General features: G+C 34.4%; 1 protein-coding gene across 3 annotated transcripts in view; it reads right to left on the bottom strand.

Moving 5' to 3' along the window:
• Nucleotides 1–20,287, bottom strand: part of MAP4K5 (mitogen-activated protein kinase kinase kinase kinase 5) — a 90,159-nt gene that overhangs the window by 59,579 nt on the left and 10,293 nt on the right. For all 3 annotated transcript variants that reach the window (XM_074327484.2, XM_019725664.3, XM_074327485.2), the window contains exon 3: nt 11,071–11,128. In XM_074327484.2, the coding sequence (XP_074183585.1) occupies nt 11,071–11,128 (58 nt within the window). The remainder of the gene's footprint in view (nt 1–11,070; nt 11,129–20,287) is intronic.

Consider the following 20,287-nt stretch of genomic DNA (forward strand, 5'->3'; position numbering starts at 1 on the left):
AGACACATGAAAAGATGCTCAACATCACTCACCATCAGAGAAATGCAAATCAAAACCACAATGAGATATCTTACACCTGTCAGAATGGCTATTATCAATAAAGCAACAAACGAATGCTGGTGAGGATGTGGAGAAAAGGGAACCCTCATGCACTGCTGGTGGGATTGTAAACTGGTACAGCCCCTATGGAAATCAGTATGGAGGTTCCTCAAAAAAATTAAAAATAGAACTATCATATGACCCAGCAATTCCACTTCTGGGTATTTATTTAAAGATATCCAAACCATTAATTTGAAAAGATACATGCACCTGTATGTTCATTGCAACATTATTTACAATAGCCAAGTATGGAAGCAACCTAGGTGCCCATCAATAGATGAATGGATAAAGAAGATGCGGTACATACGTACAATGGAATATTACTCAGCAATAAACAATATGAAAATTTGCCATTTTTGACAGCATGAATGGACCTAGATAGAGGGTATATTATGCTAAGTAAGACAGAGAAACACAAATACCATATGATTTTACTTGTATGTGGCATCTAAAAACCAAAATAAATGGACAAACAAAACAGAAACTCATAGATACAGAGAACAAACTGACGGGAGGGGGACTAGCACGATGAGTGTAAAAGGTGAAAGGGATTAAGAAGTACAAATTGCCAGTTATAAATACAGTTATAAGGAATATAGTCAATATTGTAATAACTATGTATGGTGTCAGATGGGTACTAGGTTTATCGGGGTGATCACTTCCTAAGGTATATAAACGTCTAACCACTATTGTACACCTGAAACTAATGTAATATTGTATGTCAACTGTAATTGAAAAATAAATTTTTAAAAAAAGACAGGCAATATTTTTTGTGATCCTGGTTGGAGGATAGAAAAGTTTACTTCTAGTTTACCGAGACAACAAGCCTTTTGGGGTCCCAGTCTTTTGCAGGGTGATGACTCTTCACCTAGGATGGGTCTTGGACTTTGTATCCTCTCTATTGTGCCAAATGTGAAGAAGGTAAAGAAGGCAAATCACAATTTGGTTCAAAACAATTTCCTCAAGATCTAAGCCGGCCTCAATATCCTATTTCTCTCTGTTTTAGCATTTGATTATTTCTCATCTTCTTACAAGACACTCAGGCTCTCAGTTTCCTCATCTATATATAAGGATACAATAAAACTGCAGAGGATTGTTTTGAGAATAAAGTTATTTCTAAGATCATATTAAGTGCCATACAAGCATCTGCTATTATTTCTACTGTACTGATGTATTTTAAAAGATTTACCACAATAAAAAAATAATTAAAATTATATGAATATACCCTGTTTAAACATTTCACTATGGTTGGATGAATATTCAAGTTTAAAAACACTTTTTAAAATATGTTTTAAAAATAAAAATCCAGTAACCTAAAAATGTTGATATCATTCACAATACAAAAAGATGTTTAAATTAATATTTGTAATATCAAGCAATGGCAAAAGCCTTTTGTACTAGTAATTACTAAACACATTTAAGTTTATGAAATGAAATCCATGATAAAGATAGACACCAAAGAGAAAACTGATTTTACTGTACAGCTAATAAATTAGCAGTATTTTCAGAAAACCAATTAATCCAAGGCTAAATATTCTGTCAGATAATTTTCAAATATCTATGAAAATATAATGAAGATGGTAGCAATCTTGTAAATTTGATTGTTTTGGCTGGTCATAAGGAAATATGATTTTTTCCACTGAGCAAAATTATGTGGAATGTAAACAGAGAAAGTCATTTCTAACAAAACATTTTCTTAAGGATGCGTATCTTAGATTCTGAAAACTCACCTAGAGAGAAAAACCCTATCAGTTTTAAATTCACTAATTTAGAACCTGACATTGAAGTTCACCTTTTTTATTACATAGTAACAAAATATCTTCATTTGAATTTTAATTTGTGTTCAAAAGCAAATTGGGATCTAACTGAAACAGCGTTCCCTAACATTACAAGTGATTTTTACATATTAAACAGCAGAAAGCGTTTATTAAAGAATTTTTTTGGTGGGCATTTGTGACTTCAAATTAACATTTTCCACTAATTCAGACCGGAACTTTCCAAATAGTGAAAATAGGGTATCAATATTTTACTTTACATGTTATTTTTTAAAAACCTAGACTATTAGATTTTAAAATAGAAGTAAACACTGAAAAGCACGAGCATAACATTTAACCAGAATAGCTAACATTTGTCCTATTTGGCCCAAACTCCTACTTTGGGATTTCTTTCAAGAACATTAACAAGGCAAACTAATGGCTGTTTAAATCTTTACAGACTTCTTGACTTTTTAAAAACGTACTTTACTTTCCTGTTTATACTTCCAGGAGTTATTACAAAACAAAACTAAGAAAAATTTAAACATTTACTCAAAGATATTTAAAGATTTTTATTTTGAAAACTATCCACACTCATGAAATACATTTAACTTGTTATTTAAACATACTGAACCATTTCATGAATGTTTCAATTTAGCATTTTAAAAAACAAGGAAGCAAACAAAAGTATAACGCATTATTCACTCTGGGTGATGACTTTATTAAATTCCTTCCCAGTAAGCAAGACACAGTTTTCAACAAACTATAATTTGCATAACTTTAAAATACTATCATATAGTTTCACCATAAAAGAGGGATAATGGAAGGAGAGAAGGGAAGGAAAAGTAAAGTAGGATTCTGATGATTGACTTTCCCAAGAATCTTGCTCCTGTTCTGGCTGTTGGCTGCCACTAGCTACAGACTTGTTTGAGCAAAATGAACATCTGTAAAATGAGTTAGAGGGCAGGCTGAAATTCAGACATAGACAGGAAAACAGTGACAAACATCATCACAATACCTGCCTGCTTTTCTAGGGCAGTTATGCTGCCTAACCAGAGATGGAATACGAAAATCAAAATCAAAATTTATCACTGATATTGTTTCTTTTCAATACTAATCACTAGTAAATCAAACTTTATTTGAATGTCACCATTTTGTAAGACGGTGTCTATATTTAATAACTATCTACTAGTAAATGAGATAGAAATTGCTAAATAATTCTTGTTAATAATCATTTATTTGCCTGTGTATACAAAGAGCAACAAAAATACAGGGGCATAGGAAGGAATGCTGACTCGTTTTCTTTTTCAATTATTTCTATGGCTAATTAAAAAACCATTCTCTGTGCTAATCTATTTTTATTTTTAACTCTAATGTTCCCTTTAGAATTTTTATGAGTATTATGAAAAGCTTCAAAAGCAATTTGTTTTTCAGTAAAATTTTAAATACTATATTATAAAATTAAATTGCCAAGGGCAACTCAGTAAACCTGTAATAAAACTCAGGACTCTAAAATCACTATAAACTTCAATAATCTATTTTTAACTGGGGTGAAAAGTATTAAATTTACAGCTGCAATTTCATTTACTTAAAAAAAAAAGTCTTGTTTATGTTTTATCAGACATAAAGCTTTTTCTAAGTCATATTGGCAAATAATTATCTTTTCATGTCTAAATACAATTCTAAACCAGCACATCTGTTAAATCAATACAAGGAAGCACTTTTGTATTATACTGGCTTCAGTGCAATTTTTTTTAAAAGCTGCTGAGTATAATTAAGAATTCATTTCTGAAATACAGCTGTCTCCAGAATTATTTGAAGTATCTGAACTGAATGTTGGGAAAATTCTTTAGCATACATTCACATTTTTGACCTAAACATTCCCTTAAGTCTATGCCAAAAATGTGAAAAACACCATCTATTCTGGCTTTACTGAAAATGTTAGAACACCATGGTATAAAAATCCATGGTCATATAGAAATCATTTTTTTAAATGTAAAAAACAAACAAAACAATTCTACAATGTAATGAAACAATGCAAATGAATAAAGTCAGTCACAGAGTATCAATTCCTCAAATTCTAAAGTACAGATGATGAAAATAAGTGAAACTATTTATTAAAAAGAAAAGTATATATAAACTATAAGAAACACTTATTTTTATTTCTCAGGTAACTAACTTTATAGCTGTTACTTACTAATTTTTAAAATTACAATTACTATTAACCATGAATCAAAACCTAAAGATATGATAAATACTAAGGCCTTATTTTCTGAACATCTCACAGTATTGGTGCAACAACAATCAGTCAGAAGTAACAAATCACCTACAAGAGAAAAAATATCAGGCTGGCCTTACAGTTTTCTCTAATGATATTCTAGGTTGAAAATGTCTATAGATTTTTTTTAAGGGTGAGAGAACAATGTGTGAGCAATAATTCTATACCTGGTCAATTGGTCATTCATATTCAAAGGCAACAGAAAGACACTTATAATATTCATTTGTACAAAGACTACTTATTGAGTGCCTACTATGTGCCTAGATACTGAAATATAACAGTAAAGACAGATCACTGTTCTCATAGATCTTATATTCTAGTAGAGAGAAACAGACGTTACACAAATACACACACACACACACACACACACAGGAAAAGTATCAGGCAGTCCCGTGTCCTATGCAGAGAACTAAAATAACAAGGGGCTGGGTGTCTACTTTAAATTAGGTAGTTAGACATGCACTTCTCTGAGGACATGGCATTTGAGACATGAGTAACAGGAGTCTTCTGAGCAAAGACCATGAAAAATAGTACTTCAGGAAGAACGGAAGGGCTAGTTTAATCCTGGACTATTTAAATTAAAAAAGAAAAAGGTAGAGTAGGAAAGGGGAAAAGATACATGATGAGCTCAGAGAAGGAAACAGGGCACATCATGTAGGTTTTTATAAGCAAGGTTGACAGTCTGAATATCATTCTAAGTGGATATGGAAGCTCCCTGAAGGTTTTAAACAGGAGAGCACTATGATTTGTGTTTTAAGTAGATCACTCGGGTAGTTCTGTAGAAACTAGATGGTGGCGGATGGGAGGTGTGGGAGAGGAAACAGGAAGACCAGGAAGGTGGAAATGACAATAAAGACAAGAGATTGGATGCACTGTACACCTGAAGCTGAACAATAACAAATGTCAATTATAATTTTACATATATATATATATATATATATATATATATATATATATATAGTCACAAGAAGTGGAGTACAGCATTAGGAATAGAGACAGTGGAAATGCAACGGCTGTGTGTGATGTCAGAGGGGTAGTAGATGGGGGGAGAGGTGTTATCACTTTGTGAGGAAAATAAATGATAAATGTCTAACTATTACATTGTTCTGTACACCTGAAACTAATAAGAAAATAAAATTTAAAAAGAAATTGGATTCAAGATATGTTTTAGAGGAGTTAAAGGAACTTGCTGACAGATTGACTCCGGAGTGCAAATAAAAGAGAGAAATCAAGGGCAATGCCTAGATTTTTGGCAAGAATAATCTATTTGTGGATTCAAAATACATTACTCCTAATACTTATATGATCTATCCTATCAATAGTTGATACAAAATAAGTCAATCAGAATGGCAAGGACATGGCATGAAAAAAGAACAGTGAGCACTGAATCTATTTAAATATAAAACAAAATCTAAATAATAAGTATACTATAATTCTTAAGATACACAAACTAACACACAACTTAAACCCCAGTACAATAAAAAATTCTGAGGCTAAAACTCCCAAATAAACAAACAAATGTCTGAAAATTGATAAAGAGAAGATGAAGAGGTAGGGTGAGTATAAATATGTGAAGTTCAACATTTTTAAATCTAGTAAGTTAATGACTATTTCATTTAAATTGATAAATCAAAAACACAAATTTAAGTATATTATTTAAAGTCTTACACGCCACCCTTTGATACAACTACAGGCTGTTCCTTTCAAATTATCAGCAGTAAAAAATAAACTTCTGGCCATGATTTTTTAAAGCTTCAAAAAACATTAAAAAACAGGATAGTACTGAACTACAAATAGGAGGGGGAAAAACTTACTGTAACAGAAAACAAAACTCATGTTTACATGGACATTCAGTTTATGGTAACAGGCAGTTTGAACCTATGACTAAAAGAGAGATTGTAGTAAACAGCTTTGGGAAACTGTCCAGCCATTTGAAAAAGAACAGACCTAGCTCTTCTTCACCCCTTACAACAAAATTGTTTCTGGTTGAACAAATAAATGTAGGAAGAAAAAAAACAAGAAAAAACAAGAAGAAATTACAGTTAAAAGATTTTAGAATTCCATAAGAAAAGGCTTAAGTGTGAGAAGGAGGGGTTAGTGAAAGGAGGAGCAACCAATTATCAAAGAGGAAAAAAATACTTCCAAACAGAAAAGTATCATAAGCAGAGTACAAAGACAGAAGACAAAAGGAGAAAACTTAAAACATCTGAAAAGTCCCTATTCTCAAAAGGCACAAGGCATTTAAAAATCAGTACTATGAGAGGCAAATAACCTGACAAAATTGGGCAGAGCATAAATACAGGCAATTAACAGAATATAAAAATGGTCAAACACTAACATCACATCATTAAGCATTTACTGAATTTCTGTTGCTCTTTTTGCAGGAAAGATTTTAAACATTAGTCAGTCTTTCTATATGAATAAACTCTAACATAAAGTCACAAGCTTTTTATCTTTTACAAAGCAAGGCAGTGAGAAATTCCGACCTTTCAAAGAGTCTTAATTTATGGTCCCAGTAATTAATCCTATGTGTTAAATAATAACATCATATAATGATATATATTTCTTTTTAATAGCTTATTGAGAAATCAGAATTGTAGGATTTAAAAAACATACTTATTAATTCATTATATGAACTATAATCAAAAGCAAGCGATACCCTCAAGTCAAATAGTAAGTGAAACGCTGTAATAAGCCCAGTGTCCTCACTGAAGGCAGAAAAGAGATAAACATCTTTGTTTCCTCTGAGAACCCAGCCCATTCATTTTCTAGCCTATAACTGTCCTTTGAACATAACTTGAATATTTGCTCAAATGACTCCTCCAGAAGAGACAAATGCTTGCATAGCATAGCTCTGTTATATTCTCTTCTATTTGTGTGACATTTTGGAGATCATTCTAGGGAGGAAATACAAATAAAAACTACAATGAGATATCACCCCTTCGCACCCATTAGGATGGATGCTATAACAAAACAGAAAAACAAATGTTGAAGGATGTGGAGAAATTAGAACCCTTGAGCACTGTTGTTAAGAACTGTAAAATTGGGCAGGCCCGGTGGCTCAGGCGGTTGGAGCTCCATGCTCCTAACTCCGAAGGCTGCCGGTTCGATTCCCACATGGGCCAGTGGGCTCTCAACCACAAGGTTGCCAGTTTAACTCCTCGAGTCCCGCAAGGGATGGTGGGCTCTGCCCCCTGCAACTAAGATTGAACATGGTACCTTGAGCTGAGCTGCCTCCCGGATGGCTCAGTTGGTTGGAGCACAGGCTCTCAACCACAAGGTTGCCAGTTCAATTCCTCGAGTCCCGCAAGGGATGGTGGGCAGGTAAGATTGCACATGGCACCTGCAACTAAGATTGCACATGGCACCTTGAGCTGAGCTGCCACTGAGCTCCCAGATGGCTCAGTTGGTTGGAGCGCGTCCTCTCAACCACAAGGTTGCCAGCTCGATTCCTTGAGTCCCGCAAGGGATGCTGGGCTGCGCCCCCTGCAACTACCAACGGCAACTGGACCTGGAGCTGAGCTGCGCCCTCCACAACTAAGACTGAAAGGATAACAACTTGAAGCTGAACAGCACCCTCCACAACTAAGATTGAAAGGACAACAACTTGACTTGGAAAAAAAAAAAAAGTCCTGGAAGTACACACTGTTCCCCAATAAAGTCCTGTTTAAAAAAAAAATTGTAAAATTATTGGGTGGAACTTATTAAGAAGACTGTAAAAGAGTATTACTATAACAATTTCTATTATCTAGGAATAGGATACTATGACACATCTGAAAGCTTATTCTTAAAGTGTTGCAGCATACATTACCTCAGTAATATCTCTCGAATGAATCATACACATAATGATCAAAAATATTTTATTTGAAATATAAAACCATTTTAAGTGCTCAAATTTTAAAAAACTGTTTGGCATAATTACGGCCATACAATTACATGTCTAACTTTAGGAAGCAGCAAATAAACAGATCATCAACCATTCACCTACTTGGTCAAAAATTACCACTCCTCATCCCAATGACCTTTTCTGTAGAAGAGAAAAACCCATCTTAAAATTTATATGAAATCTCAAAGCAACCCAAATAACCAAAACAATCTCGAAAAAGAAGAACAAAGCTGGGAGATTCACACTTCCTGATTTCAAAACCTATTACAAAGGTACAGTATCTAAACAATGTTCACATGCTCAAATAATTTGTAACAAAGATACAAAGACCATTTAAAGGGGCAAGGACAGTCTTTTCAACAAATGGTTGATAACTGGATATACATAAGCAAAAGAATAAAGTTGGACCATTACCTAATACCATATGTAACAATGAACTCAAAATGGATCAAAGACTTTAATGTAAGACCTAAAACTATAAAACTCTTAGAAAAAAGCATAGAGCAGAAGCTTCATGACACTGGATTTGGCAATGATCTCTTGGGTATGACACTAAAGGCAGAGGCAACAAAAGAAAAACATTGACAAATTGAACTCCATGAAAATTTAAAAATTTTGTGCATCAAACAACCTATTAATACAGTAAAAAGGCAACCCACAGAATGGGAGAAAATATTTGCAAATCATTACCTGATAAGAGATTAATATCTAGAATATATACAGAACTCCTAAACTCAGTAACAACAACAACAAAAAAAAACAACCCAATTCAAGAATGGACGAAGGACTTGAATTCACATTTTTCCAAAGCAGATATACAAATGGCAAAAAGTACATGAAAGATACTCAACATAAAAAAGAAAAAAACATAGTCAACATCACTAATCATTACGGAAATGCAAATAAAAACCACAATGAGATACCACCCCTTCACAACCACTAGGATGGCTGCTATAACAAACAAAACAGAAAAATAACAAATGTTGGTGAGGACGTGGAGAAATTGGAACACTTGAACACTGTTGGCAGGAATGTAAAATTGTACAGCCACTGTGGAAAACAGTATGGCAGTCCCTCAAAAAATTAAAAATAGAATTACCATATGATCTAGCAATTCCATTTCTGGGTATGTACCCAAAAGACTTTAAAAGCAGGGTCTTGAAGAACGCTCATGTTGACAGCAGCATTATTCACAATAGCTAAAATGTGAAAGCAACCCAGTGTCCACCAACAGATAAATGGGTAAGTAAAATATGGTATATACATACAATGGAACATTATTCAGCCTTGAAAAGGAAGAAAATTCTGACATGTGACAACATAGATGAACCTTGAAGACATTATCCTAAGTGAAATAAACCAGTCATAGATAGACAAATACTATATATAAAGGACCTATAGAGTCAAAATCACAGAGATAGCAAATAGAATGGTGGTTGCCAGGGGCTGGGGAAACAGAGGAATGGGAAGTTATTGTTGACTGGGTTTCAGTTTTACAAGATGAAAAGAGTTCTGAAGATGATGGTAGCAGAACATTATGAGTGAATTTTATACTACTGAACTGTACACTTAAAAATAGTTTAGATGATAAATTATATGTTATGTGTCTTTTACCACAGTGAAAAAACTTGGAGGGAATTAGTACTTTTAGAAACTTTTAGTAATGACCATATGGATGGACCTTGAGGGCATTATGCTATTAGGTTGGCGCAAAAGTAATTGCGGTTTAAAAGGGGGAAAAAAAAAATGCAAAAACTGCAATTACTTTTGTATCAACCTAATAAACTCAATAGATTTCTATTATGTGTAGAATCTTTTAAAAAAAAACACCAAAGAACAAAAAACCAAGCTTATACATACAAAGAACAGATTAGAGGTGATGGGTTGGGGGGTGGGTGAAATGGGTGAAGGGGTATAAAAAGTAGAAATTGCCAGTTAAAAAATAAGTAAGTCATGGGGATGTAATGTATAAAAAGCATAGTGACTATAGTTAATAATATTGTACTGCATATTTGAAAGTTGCTAAGAAAGTATATCTTAAAAGGTCTCATCACAAGAAAAAAAATCTGTAACTATGTATGGTGACAGATATTAACTAGATTTATTGTGATCCTTTCACAATACATACAAATAATGAATCATTATTTGAAAATAATATAATGTTCTATGTCAATTATATCTCAATAAAATATATATATATATATATATATATATATATATATATTTACTGACCTAGAAAATGCCCTTTATGTAATGTTGGTGGGGGACAGCACACAGTTCATGTAGTATATTCAAACTTTTTAAATGTTTACATGTATACAGAGAAAGAAAATGGAAGGAAATATACCAAAAGGCAATAACAGTTCTCTGTGGGTGATAGAATAATAGATTATTTTTATTTTCTTCTTTACACATTTCTCAATTTCCTATTCTTGGCAGTGAATCTGAGCACAATATCAGTTCTAACACTTTTTTAAAAAAGATCCCATGAAGAAAAAAAAGGAAACTTTGAGGATATCAAAATAATGAAACTGTTTCGTTTTACATTTTTATTTTCAAAGTAAGTTACTCAGTATGTTTTAAAACAAACAGCCTTCTGACAGAAACAGGTGTTTAAAAAAATAAGCATTATGCTAAGACCAGAATCAACCAGCCAGGAAACAGCTGACATATAAAATGTTATTTTCCCAAATATTACTGAATATCTCCCCAAAAATCAATGAACACTTTCCTAATCAAACTCTCATAAAGGTTAATATTAAGTTCAACAATTCACTGTAACTTTAAAATAAAATTACTTTAACAATGTCAATGTGTCTTCCAATTTTTGAATGTGCAAATTTCGAATTTTATTTAGCAACAAAACCATTATATCAAACTTGTTTTTAACTAATAACCTCTAGTGCAATTTAATCTAATCACATTTGAGATATCCTACTGCCCTGACAACATTTCTTTTGGAAGAAGAAAATATGGAAATGCTTTTAAGTCCTATATTTATGAACTGCATAAGAAAAGTGTTCAAGAATTTTCTTTAAGGCGTTAATACATACCAGGCTCCAATTTGATAATTTTCACGGCAGCCAACTCTCCCGTATGTATATTTCTGGCCTAAAATGAAAATAAAAGGTTTTTAGACTTCGTTAACTACATAAAAGTTATTTGGTACTATGTTAATTAGTTGATTATCAACCATGCCCTAACCAAAGCTAAAAAACAAAAACAAAATCTTTATTTCAATACAATGAGTATACTCATTTTTTCCATTAAAGAAAAATACAGAAAAGATACGCACAAAATTAATTTAAAACATACTCATGAAGAAACTAGATTTCAGGTGGTGAGCATGCAATAGAGCTACAGATATTGAATTATAATGTTGTACACTTGAAATTTACATAGTTTTTAACCAATGTTACCTCAATAAACTTTTTTAAAAAGGAAAGCAAGAAAAAATATACTCATGGTTTTTATATATTTTATAAATATAGTCATACGTCATTTAAGGAAAATAAAAAAACAAATCATCTGTATGTTACTACCCAGAGAAAAAAGTTAACATTTGGTGTGTGTGTTTCCTTTTCTGGCCTGTGCGTGCATTGTGCACGAAGTATGCTATATGTTGTAGAAGTGAATGACGGCATCGCACTCTTCTACAACATGATTTGCAATGCTGCCTAATTTTCCATTGGTGGACTATATAATTTATTTAATTAATCTGCTACTGTTGGACACTCAGGACTTTAATATTATTTTGTAATTATAAATAGAGGGCTAACTATATCTTAGCTTTATATCTATCCACAGCCTTGATTATTTCCTTCAGATAAATTCCGAGGAAAAAACCTATTTACCATTTAACAAAATACAATGGATAGATTTACTATAGTTAGTGCTGCAATGATCATTACTGCAAATATTTTGCCACATATCAGTTAATCAGTAAGACAACTACAAGAATTGTTAGGTCAAAAGGTATATGGATTTAAAATGGATATGCTACCATACTGCTCTAAAATAAATTATGTGAATTTATAACTCTCACCAACATTAGAGGTTAAATCTGTATCTGACAAGTTCTATTATAGGCACAAATTTTATTCTGTTTTTAAAGTTATGTACTTTTCTCCATTCTATGCATAATATTACATGACTATAAAATAGTCCATATAATCATTCTCTCTTACTGCTAGACATTGAAGGTAGTCTTCTCATTATTTAAGGTGATTTCTTTCAATAAAACAAATGAATAAACAAAGCAAAAACACACACATACATACAGAGAACATTTTGATGGTTGCCAGATGGGAGGGGGGTTGGGAGGATGGGTAAAAAGGGGGAAGGGATTAAGAAGTACAAATTGGCAGTTACAAAACAGTCACAGGAATGTAAAGTCTAGCCTAAGGAATATAATCAGTACTATTGTAACAACTATGTGTGGTATCAGATGGGTATGAGATTTATCGGGACGATCACTTCGCACAATCACTTCGCAAGTTATATAAATGTCTAATCACTATGTTGTACACCTGAAATATAATATTGTAAGTCAACTGTAATTGAAAAATAAAAATACTAAAAAAGATTATTTCTTTCAAATGGATTCTAAGGTATGAAATTATTGGGTCAAAGGGTATGAGTACGAACACTTCAGACCATAACACATACTGCCTAAGTAGCCTAAAAGCGCTGTACCATTCATTATACAGTCATTGCTAACATGGGTGTTCATTTTCACTGTACCCGGGCACCCCATATGTGGAAAGCAATTTCATAATTTACAATGTATACCACTTATATTAGATTTGAATGTGAACTTTCAAAAAAAATAAGGAGTGCATGATAAAACAGGAAAGTATGATATACTAATTTGCTGGATTAAATAAATTATGTAACCAGAGGAAATAGGAAAACAAAAAGGGAAAGGAACAGAAAGAAGAACGACAAAGAACGCAGGTAAGACAGCCTTACAAGGGATACTTTTAGAAATGAGATATAGAGGGTGAGAAAAATAGGATGGGGGAGAGAAATAACAGAGGTACAAGTAGAAATCGGAAGAACAAAGGATTGTTCTACGGCAGAAGTCTCAAATATTTTATGATGTGAAGTTCACATTTTCCTCATCTATTGTGATAAACAGGGTAAGGAGAGGTCTCAGGCAGAGAGAACATACATTTTAATTCCCCTCATCCACAGTTACTCCTCCCCCAATCGTTAACACATTTAGAGAAATGGGAACAGCCAGCCAAAAGTCTCACACCATTCCTAACCACTCCTCTTTCTTGCCCTTGGACGAAAGAATTGGCTGTTAGCTTCTGGTCTTGTCCCAGTTCCTAAAATCTTTTAGCATTGGCATTTCAATCTCTCTCGGGTTATAGATAGTTATGTGCATATAGATTTAGGTTGTCTACTGCTCAGCACTTCATGAACCAGTGCGATTCAGGTATAGAAAACATGGCTAGAAGTTATAGAATAAGTAATAATAATTGACCTCCTCGGGATCTTGTTTCAGTGAGTAAATAAGATGTGTGTTAGAAGACAAGTTCCATAACAATGATGGCAATTAGATATGTGTAGTTTTATAGTGTGGAGGAACTTTCTAATCATTACTTAATTCTATTAATATTTATTTAGAAGCATAAAGACTTAGTAAAGTTAAGTGACTTGTTCCAGATCATCCTGCAGACAGGGTAACAGTCACAGAACCCAAGACATTCTTCTGATACAAAGGTTTCACTGGTCCTTTCAAAATACTAGAATTCTCTTTTCCGTTTTTAAATACAACAGGCTCCTGTGGACATGAGCTAGTTGAGGACTTACTCAAGTTATCATATGCAATCAGTCTGCAAATTCTATTATTCCATCTCATAAACATCTCTTGAACCCATCTCCTGTATTCCTGCATTGCTAATTTTTGTAAATAAAGTTTTTCAAAAATAAATGCAATAAGTACTAAAGAAAATTATTAACTGCATAATATTTAACAGATATCAGGGGTAACTTCTGTTGAAAAATAATTTACAAAATTATGTACTAATCATCTTTTAAACTACAATTATTTTCTATGATGATTTTCAATGTAACAGAATGTGAACTCTTACATATTTAAAGTCTTAAATAACTTCAGAGTTGATTGAACATACCCACTTCTATCCCCAAATGTTGGCATATTTCCTGGGTTCCCCTCTTTCCCCATCCTCCTAAGTGATAATTTAAAAAATCTCACTGTATCCTAGAAAACAGAAAAACGTCTATAGACATAGAATGGAAGTTTACATACTGGGAAGAAAGATTTAAGACACAGATGGTACAAGAAAGTAACATATGTACCCTACAAATAGTGGTAGTTGAACAATTCAAAGTTCTAAAATTCAGGTGAGGAATGCAATGTTTAACACATGTGACAGCGAAAGATGCTGACATCTCCAACGACAAAACACACGCAGGTTATTCATTACTTCAGTTTTCCAAGCAAAATAGGCAGTAGGGCAATGCACTTTGCCAGTCACTAGAAACCAAAAGAAAATATGAATCTAAATTTCACAATTACAGATTATCAAACAAGTGCCAACAACATGAAAAGATCTAATATGATTCTCTGCGAGTTTGGAACAATTAATTCCAGTTTCAGGTTAATCAGAAGCAAATGACTGGGTCTCTAGTTTGCAAACACAGTCCTCACTGTGGCACATTCTTCCTTTGCTCTCTGCCCCGCTCCCCCAGCCTCCTTAATTTAGACAGTGATGCAGAGTGTGATTAAGGTACCACTTCCTCCGGAAGTCTTCCCTAACATCCCAGGGTTAGACTAAGTGTGTTCTCTGAGCCCTGGGCATGATTCTTTGAAGGACTGGGAGACAGATGCGCTATAACTTTGCTGAACGGACAATTATGATTGTAGGAATGTTATTGCTCTTTAAAAAGCTAAGAATAAAATATTAAAATCCTCTACAACTCAAAAGCACTACGAAACTGATGATATACTGTTTTAAATGGTCTACTAATTTTCATTTATGTTGATTTATTTTCAATTTTTATTACTATGAATTAAATAAAGCATTTTGGAGAAAAAATGTATTTGTAAAAAATTACAAAATATTTTTTTAAAAATTCAAATAATTAAAGATGACAGTCCTCTTCCCTCCTTCCTAATCTCATCTCCCTGAGGTAGCAACTCCTGTTAATAGTTTTGAGTATATCCTTCCAGACATTTAATTAGATTCTTTTTTTGTAAAGGATTTCTTTTTCTCTCTGGTTCCTTAAAGTCAGATTTTTCTTTTAACTAATGGCAAGACATCTTTCTTTCTTTTTTTTTAATTGAGGCAGGGGAACAGGACTTTTATTGGGGAACAATGTGTACTTCCAGGCCTTTTATCCAAGTCATTGTTGTCCTTTCAATCTTAGTTGTGGAGGGTGCCATTCAGCTTCAAGTTGTCCTTTCAGTCTTAGTTGTGGAGGGCGCAGCTGAGCTCCAGGTCCAGTTGCGGTTTCTACTTGCAGGAGGTACAGCCCACCATCCCTTGCGGGAGTTGAACCGGCAACCTTGTGGTTGTGAGGACGCACTCCAACCAACTGAGCCATCCGGGAGCTCAGCGGCAGCTCAGCTCAAGGTGCCGTGTTCAATTTTAATTGCAGGGGGCGCTGACCACCATCCCTTGCAGGACTCGAGGAGTTGAACTGGCAACCTTGTGGTTGAGAGCCCACTGGCCCATGTGGGAATCGAACCGGCAGCCTTCAGAGTTAGGAGCATGGAGCTCTAACCGCCTGAGCCACCGGCCAGCCCCTAGATTGATTCTTAAGAACACGTATACTGACCATTTGATAGTTTCTTACAAAACTAAACAGTCTTACCATATGATACAGCACTTCTCTACTTCTAGGCATTTACCCAATTAAGTTAAAAACTTACACCCACACAAAAACCTGCACAAGAATGTTTATAGTAGCAGGCTTCATTCATAATCACCAAAAATGGAGAAATCAAGATGTCCTTCAATAAGTAAATGGACAAACTGTGGTTCATCCATACAATGAAACATCATTCAATAATAAAAATTAATGAGCCATCAAGCGATAAAAAGATACGGAGTAAACTTAAATGCAAATTAAGTCAAACAAGCCAGTCTGAGAAGGCTATATGTATATATATATACATATATGTGTGTATATTTATATGTATATATATGTATATATATATATGTGTGTGTGTATATATATATATATACTATGATTCTAACTATATGTCATTTTGGAAAAGGCAAAACTATAGAAAGAGTAAAAAGAACCACTGCCATGGGTTCAGGCTGAGAGTGATGAACAGGTGAAACAGGAATTTTTGGTGCGGTGATACAATTCTATATGAAACTGTAATGGTGGATACATGTTGTTATGTAGCTGTCAAAACCCATATAACTATACAACAAAGAGTCAACCTTAGTGTAACCTATGGACTATAATAAGTCAATATTGGTGCAATAATTGCAATAAACGTAGCACACTAATGCAAGATGTTAATAAAAGGGGAAACTGTAGAAGACGGTGTGGATGAATGTAACTCTGTACTGTTTGCTCAATTATGCTGTAAATCTAATACTGTACTAAAAATTAAGTTTATTAACTATTTTTAAAAGAATACATATAAAATTATTTTAAGTATACACTTTCAGATACATTTATGAGTCAATTTTTATTACAATCAACACAAATATGTTATTTCAATTTAAGAGAACCAAATTGAAGACGCAAAGACCAAGGATGCTTTGACTTTTTTAGAGATTCTGAGGGATTCAGGAAGAAACAGATCACTGGAGCATTTGAATAACCATCACAGAACCACATAAAATAAAGATGGTCTTTTAAAGTTCAGCTACACTATGCAGAAGTCAAAACATATTACATGTAGTTAAGTAAAAAGTAAATACTAGGGCCGCCCGGTGGCTCAGGTGGTTAGAGCTCTATGCTCCCAACTCTGAAGGCTGCCGATTCGGCTCCCACATGGGCCAGTGGGCTCTCAACCACAAGGTTGCCAGTTCAACTCCTCGAGTCCTGCAAGGGATGGTGGGCAGCGCCGCCTGCAACTAAAATTGAACACGGCACCTTAGCTGAGCTGCCTCCTGGATGGCTCAGTTGGTTGGAGCGCGTCCTCTCAACCACAAGGTTGCCGGTTCAACTCCTTGTGGGCTCCGCACCCTGCAACTAGTAACGGCAATTGGACCTGGAGCTGAGCTGCGCCCTCCACAACTAAGATTGAAAGGACAACAATTTGACTTGGAAAAAAAAAAAAAAAAGTCCTGGAAATACACACTGCTCCCCAATAAAGTCCTGTTTCCCTTCCTCAATGAAAAAAAAAAGTAAATACTATACGCTATAACTCCCATTGATAGGATAAATACTTAAATGCCAGTCTCCATTTTAAAGACATGTTTCTGTTCTCTCCAAATGAAGAACTGATGGGCAAATGTTCATATTCTGTAATTTTCCAGCTGGATTTTTAAAACAGAAAGCAGTACCAGGCTCTTTTATAATGAAAGGCAAAGAGGCTTTCAGAAAAAAAGTCTTCTAAACAGAGACTTTATAGATTCAATTTACTAAAGAGATCTTTCAGAAATTTAACTGTATAATTTCACACTAAAATCCAAAGCAGTCATATGTAATACTGGTTTTTGAAACCCAACATTCCCCTGCAACAAATTAAATGTGATATTCTCAAGTATTTTTGTTTTTAACTTTAACACATAAGAATTTGAAGAACCTGCATTATATTTACAGAAGAAACTAATAGAAGTACCACAGTACTCTTTAAAAAAGATCTATTTCTGATTCCTATTCATTTTAGTAGGTTATTGGTATACACTAACATTTGGACTTCAGAGTAGACTAAACACCCAGAAATCTAATAAAATATTTTATTATAGTAAATCTCTTATTTAACTCTTATTAATCAGGAATTGAAATTGAGTGAAAAAGATAAACTAATAATAAATGTGATCAATGTCACTATAAAATCCGTAAAAGAGCCTTTCCAGTTAAATTAAGTTTCTATTCTCATTGCCAATGCATTTCCCTTTAATCTCTTAATTAATATTTCCAAGTTAATTTACTATCCTGTATTGTAGTTTTAAATTCATAGTAAAAAGTTACCTAGATTTCCACTTGCACCAAGAAAAAAAAATTAAAGGTGCTGATCTTTCGAACTAAGACATTTTCTATTTCAACAATATTATCCAGTTGCCAGTTTTATCTGCCATGCACTTTCCTACATGCTGTGAAATTTTTAATGTGACAAATAATTAAAGGGGAAGTATTATGTTTATACGTTTTATCTGTAAGTTTTCAACAAAGAATAGAAAGATACGACTTAAAGCACAATACATCTCAGTAGCCATGAAGTTAGAAGTTAATTTTTTTAAACTAGGGTAAAAAATGAAACCAGCAAGTAACAACAGTCATCTGAAAGCTATGGCACCAAGATGGTCACAACGCTGGTCAGCTCCTATATTCCACTTTACTGTTCTTCACATTAGGCCCCCATCCTATGTCCAGTTAACTTCTTTCCAGCATATTTTTAGGGTCACAAAACTTTTCCATGAAGCCAACGGAGGGCATCAGTTTTAAATATGCCCCCTTCCTCCAAAAATATTCTTTTAACACAACAAGAGAAAATCCAGACGTCTCAATGTTTAACAAGCAATCTATAGTGAACAGTGACTATTCCTCAAAGTCAGAATAAGGCATCCCAGACTAAAGAATATGAAGTTCAATACAAGTGGCAACACAGCACCTACAAGGTTTGAAGGAATGCAAAGCAGCTGGTTTGTCCACAAAACAAGTAAACAGTCAATGCCATCGGCTGTATAAAACCTCTGTACCTGACTTCTTTATGGAACATTGTTTTTGACTGTTCATTCATTCAACCAACATTCCTGAATACTAACTAGACGCCAGGGATTGTTATTGACACTGGGGATGTAATGAAACAAAACAGTTCGAGTCTTCAGAGAGCTTGTATCAGGTGGAGAGACAGAGAAGTGAAAAGTACATACAACACAGTGTGAGAAATGGTCTCAAAGGTGATACTAGACGAGCAGCAGGGTTCTAAGCCCATTCAAGGATGACTGGAGAAAGCTTCCAGGATGAAGCAAATCGAAACTGAGTCTTAAGGTGCCTTTCCTGGGAGAAAGGGGGTGGGGAGGGCAGGTAAAGGATTATGGCAGATTTCTTCCAGGCAAAGGTTATAAAGCAAAGACGGGCGTTTCAAAGAGTAAAATTATCTTGTATTCGGGAACACAAGGGTGTAAGCAGGGGGAGTGAGAGAGAAGCTTCCTTTGAAGTTCAGCAGACTATAGCCCTAGCTGGCTTCCACTAACTTCTTGGTCACCCCTCCTTGTTCAGGTAGGACTTTACGCCCTGACGCACAGTCATGCTCTCCACCCCTCTTGCCACCATTCGTAGAGACTTCAATATCCAGATCTCCTCTCTGACTTCTCATTCCTTGACCTCCTACCTGAATCTTGATTTCAAATACTGCACTTCCTGATCATAACCTCCTATCCTTTCACCTCACTTAACCCTCATCCTTCCACTCCAGCGATTCTTCCACCTCATGAATTCAGTGCATTTCCCCGTGACTATCCATTACCTCTCAATTCCTCACATCCTTGTTAAACTGTCAGGGTGCCACGGTCCATTACTCTATAATCACTCTTTTGCAAACATCCCTAACTTCCTTAACCCTTTTTCTATATTAGCCTGGCAAAATCCTAATCTAATAAAAAACCAATTATCCATCAATTCCATACTGGTATCGAACAGCTAAATGTTGATGGGAATAATTACAAAATCATGCTAACTGGTCTTATTTTCCAATCATAACACCAATCTCAAACTACAGCTTCTGCAGTTACTCCCTCTTCAGGGCAGGAGGCTGTACTGCAGGGTTTTGCCCACTACCCCGCAGACACATTCAGAGCCTGAGGCCTTCCCATTAGGGTAACCCAAATCTGGCCACATGACTTGTATCTTAGGACACACTAAAGCCTTAGTCTGTTAGAACACTTCTCTGAAAAGTTTTTCTAACCCTTTCCTAATACAGATGGATTTTTATTGAAAAAGGAGTTCCTTCCAGAAGATAACTAAACTAAATACCTGGAGGTCTTAATGGTGAAGGAAAGGGTTTGTCCTACGGTTAAAAGAGGTAGGAAAGATGTGAACTCTCAATCACTGTTGGTGGGTACAACTTCTGGGGGGTAATATTGGGACAAAACCCACTAAAAC

This window comes from Rhinolophus sinicus, chromosome 3 (assembly GCF_057876585.1).
Source record: "Rhinolophus sinicus isolate RSI-liver-muscle chromosome 3, RSI-T2T, whole genome shotgun sequence".
Taxonomy (NCBI): domain Eukaryota; kingdom Metazoa; phylum Chordata; class Mammalia; order Chiroptera; family Rhinolophidae; genus Rhinolophus; species Rhinolophus sinicus.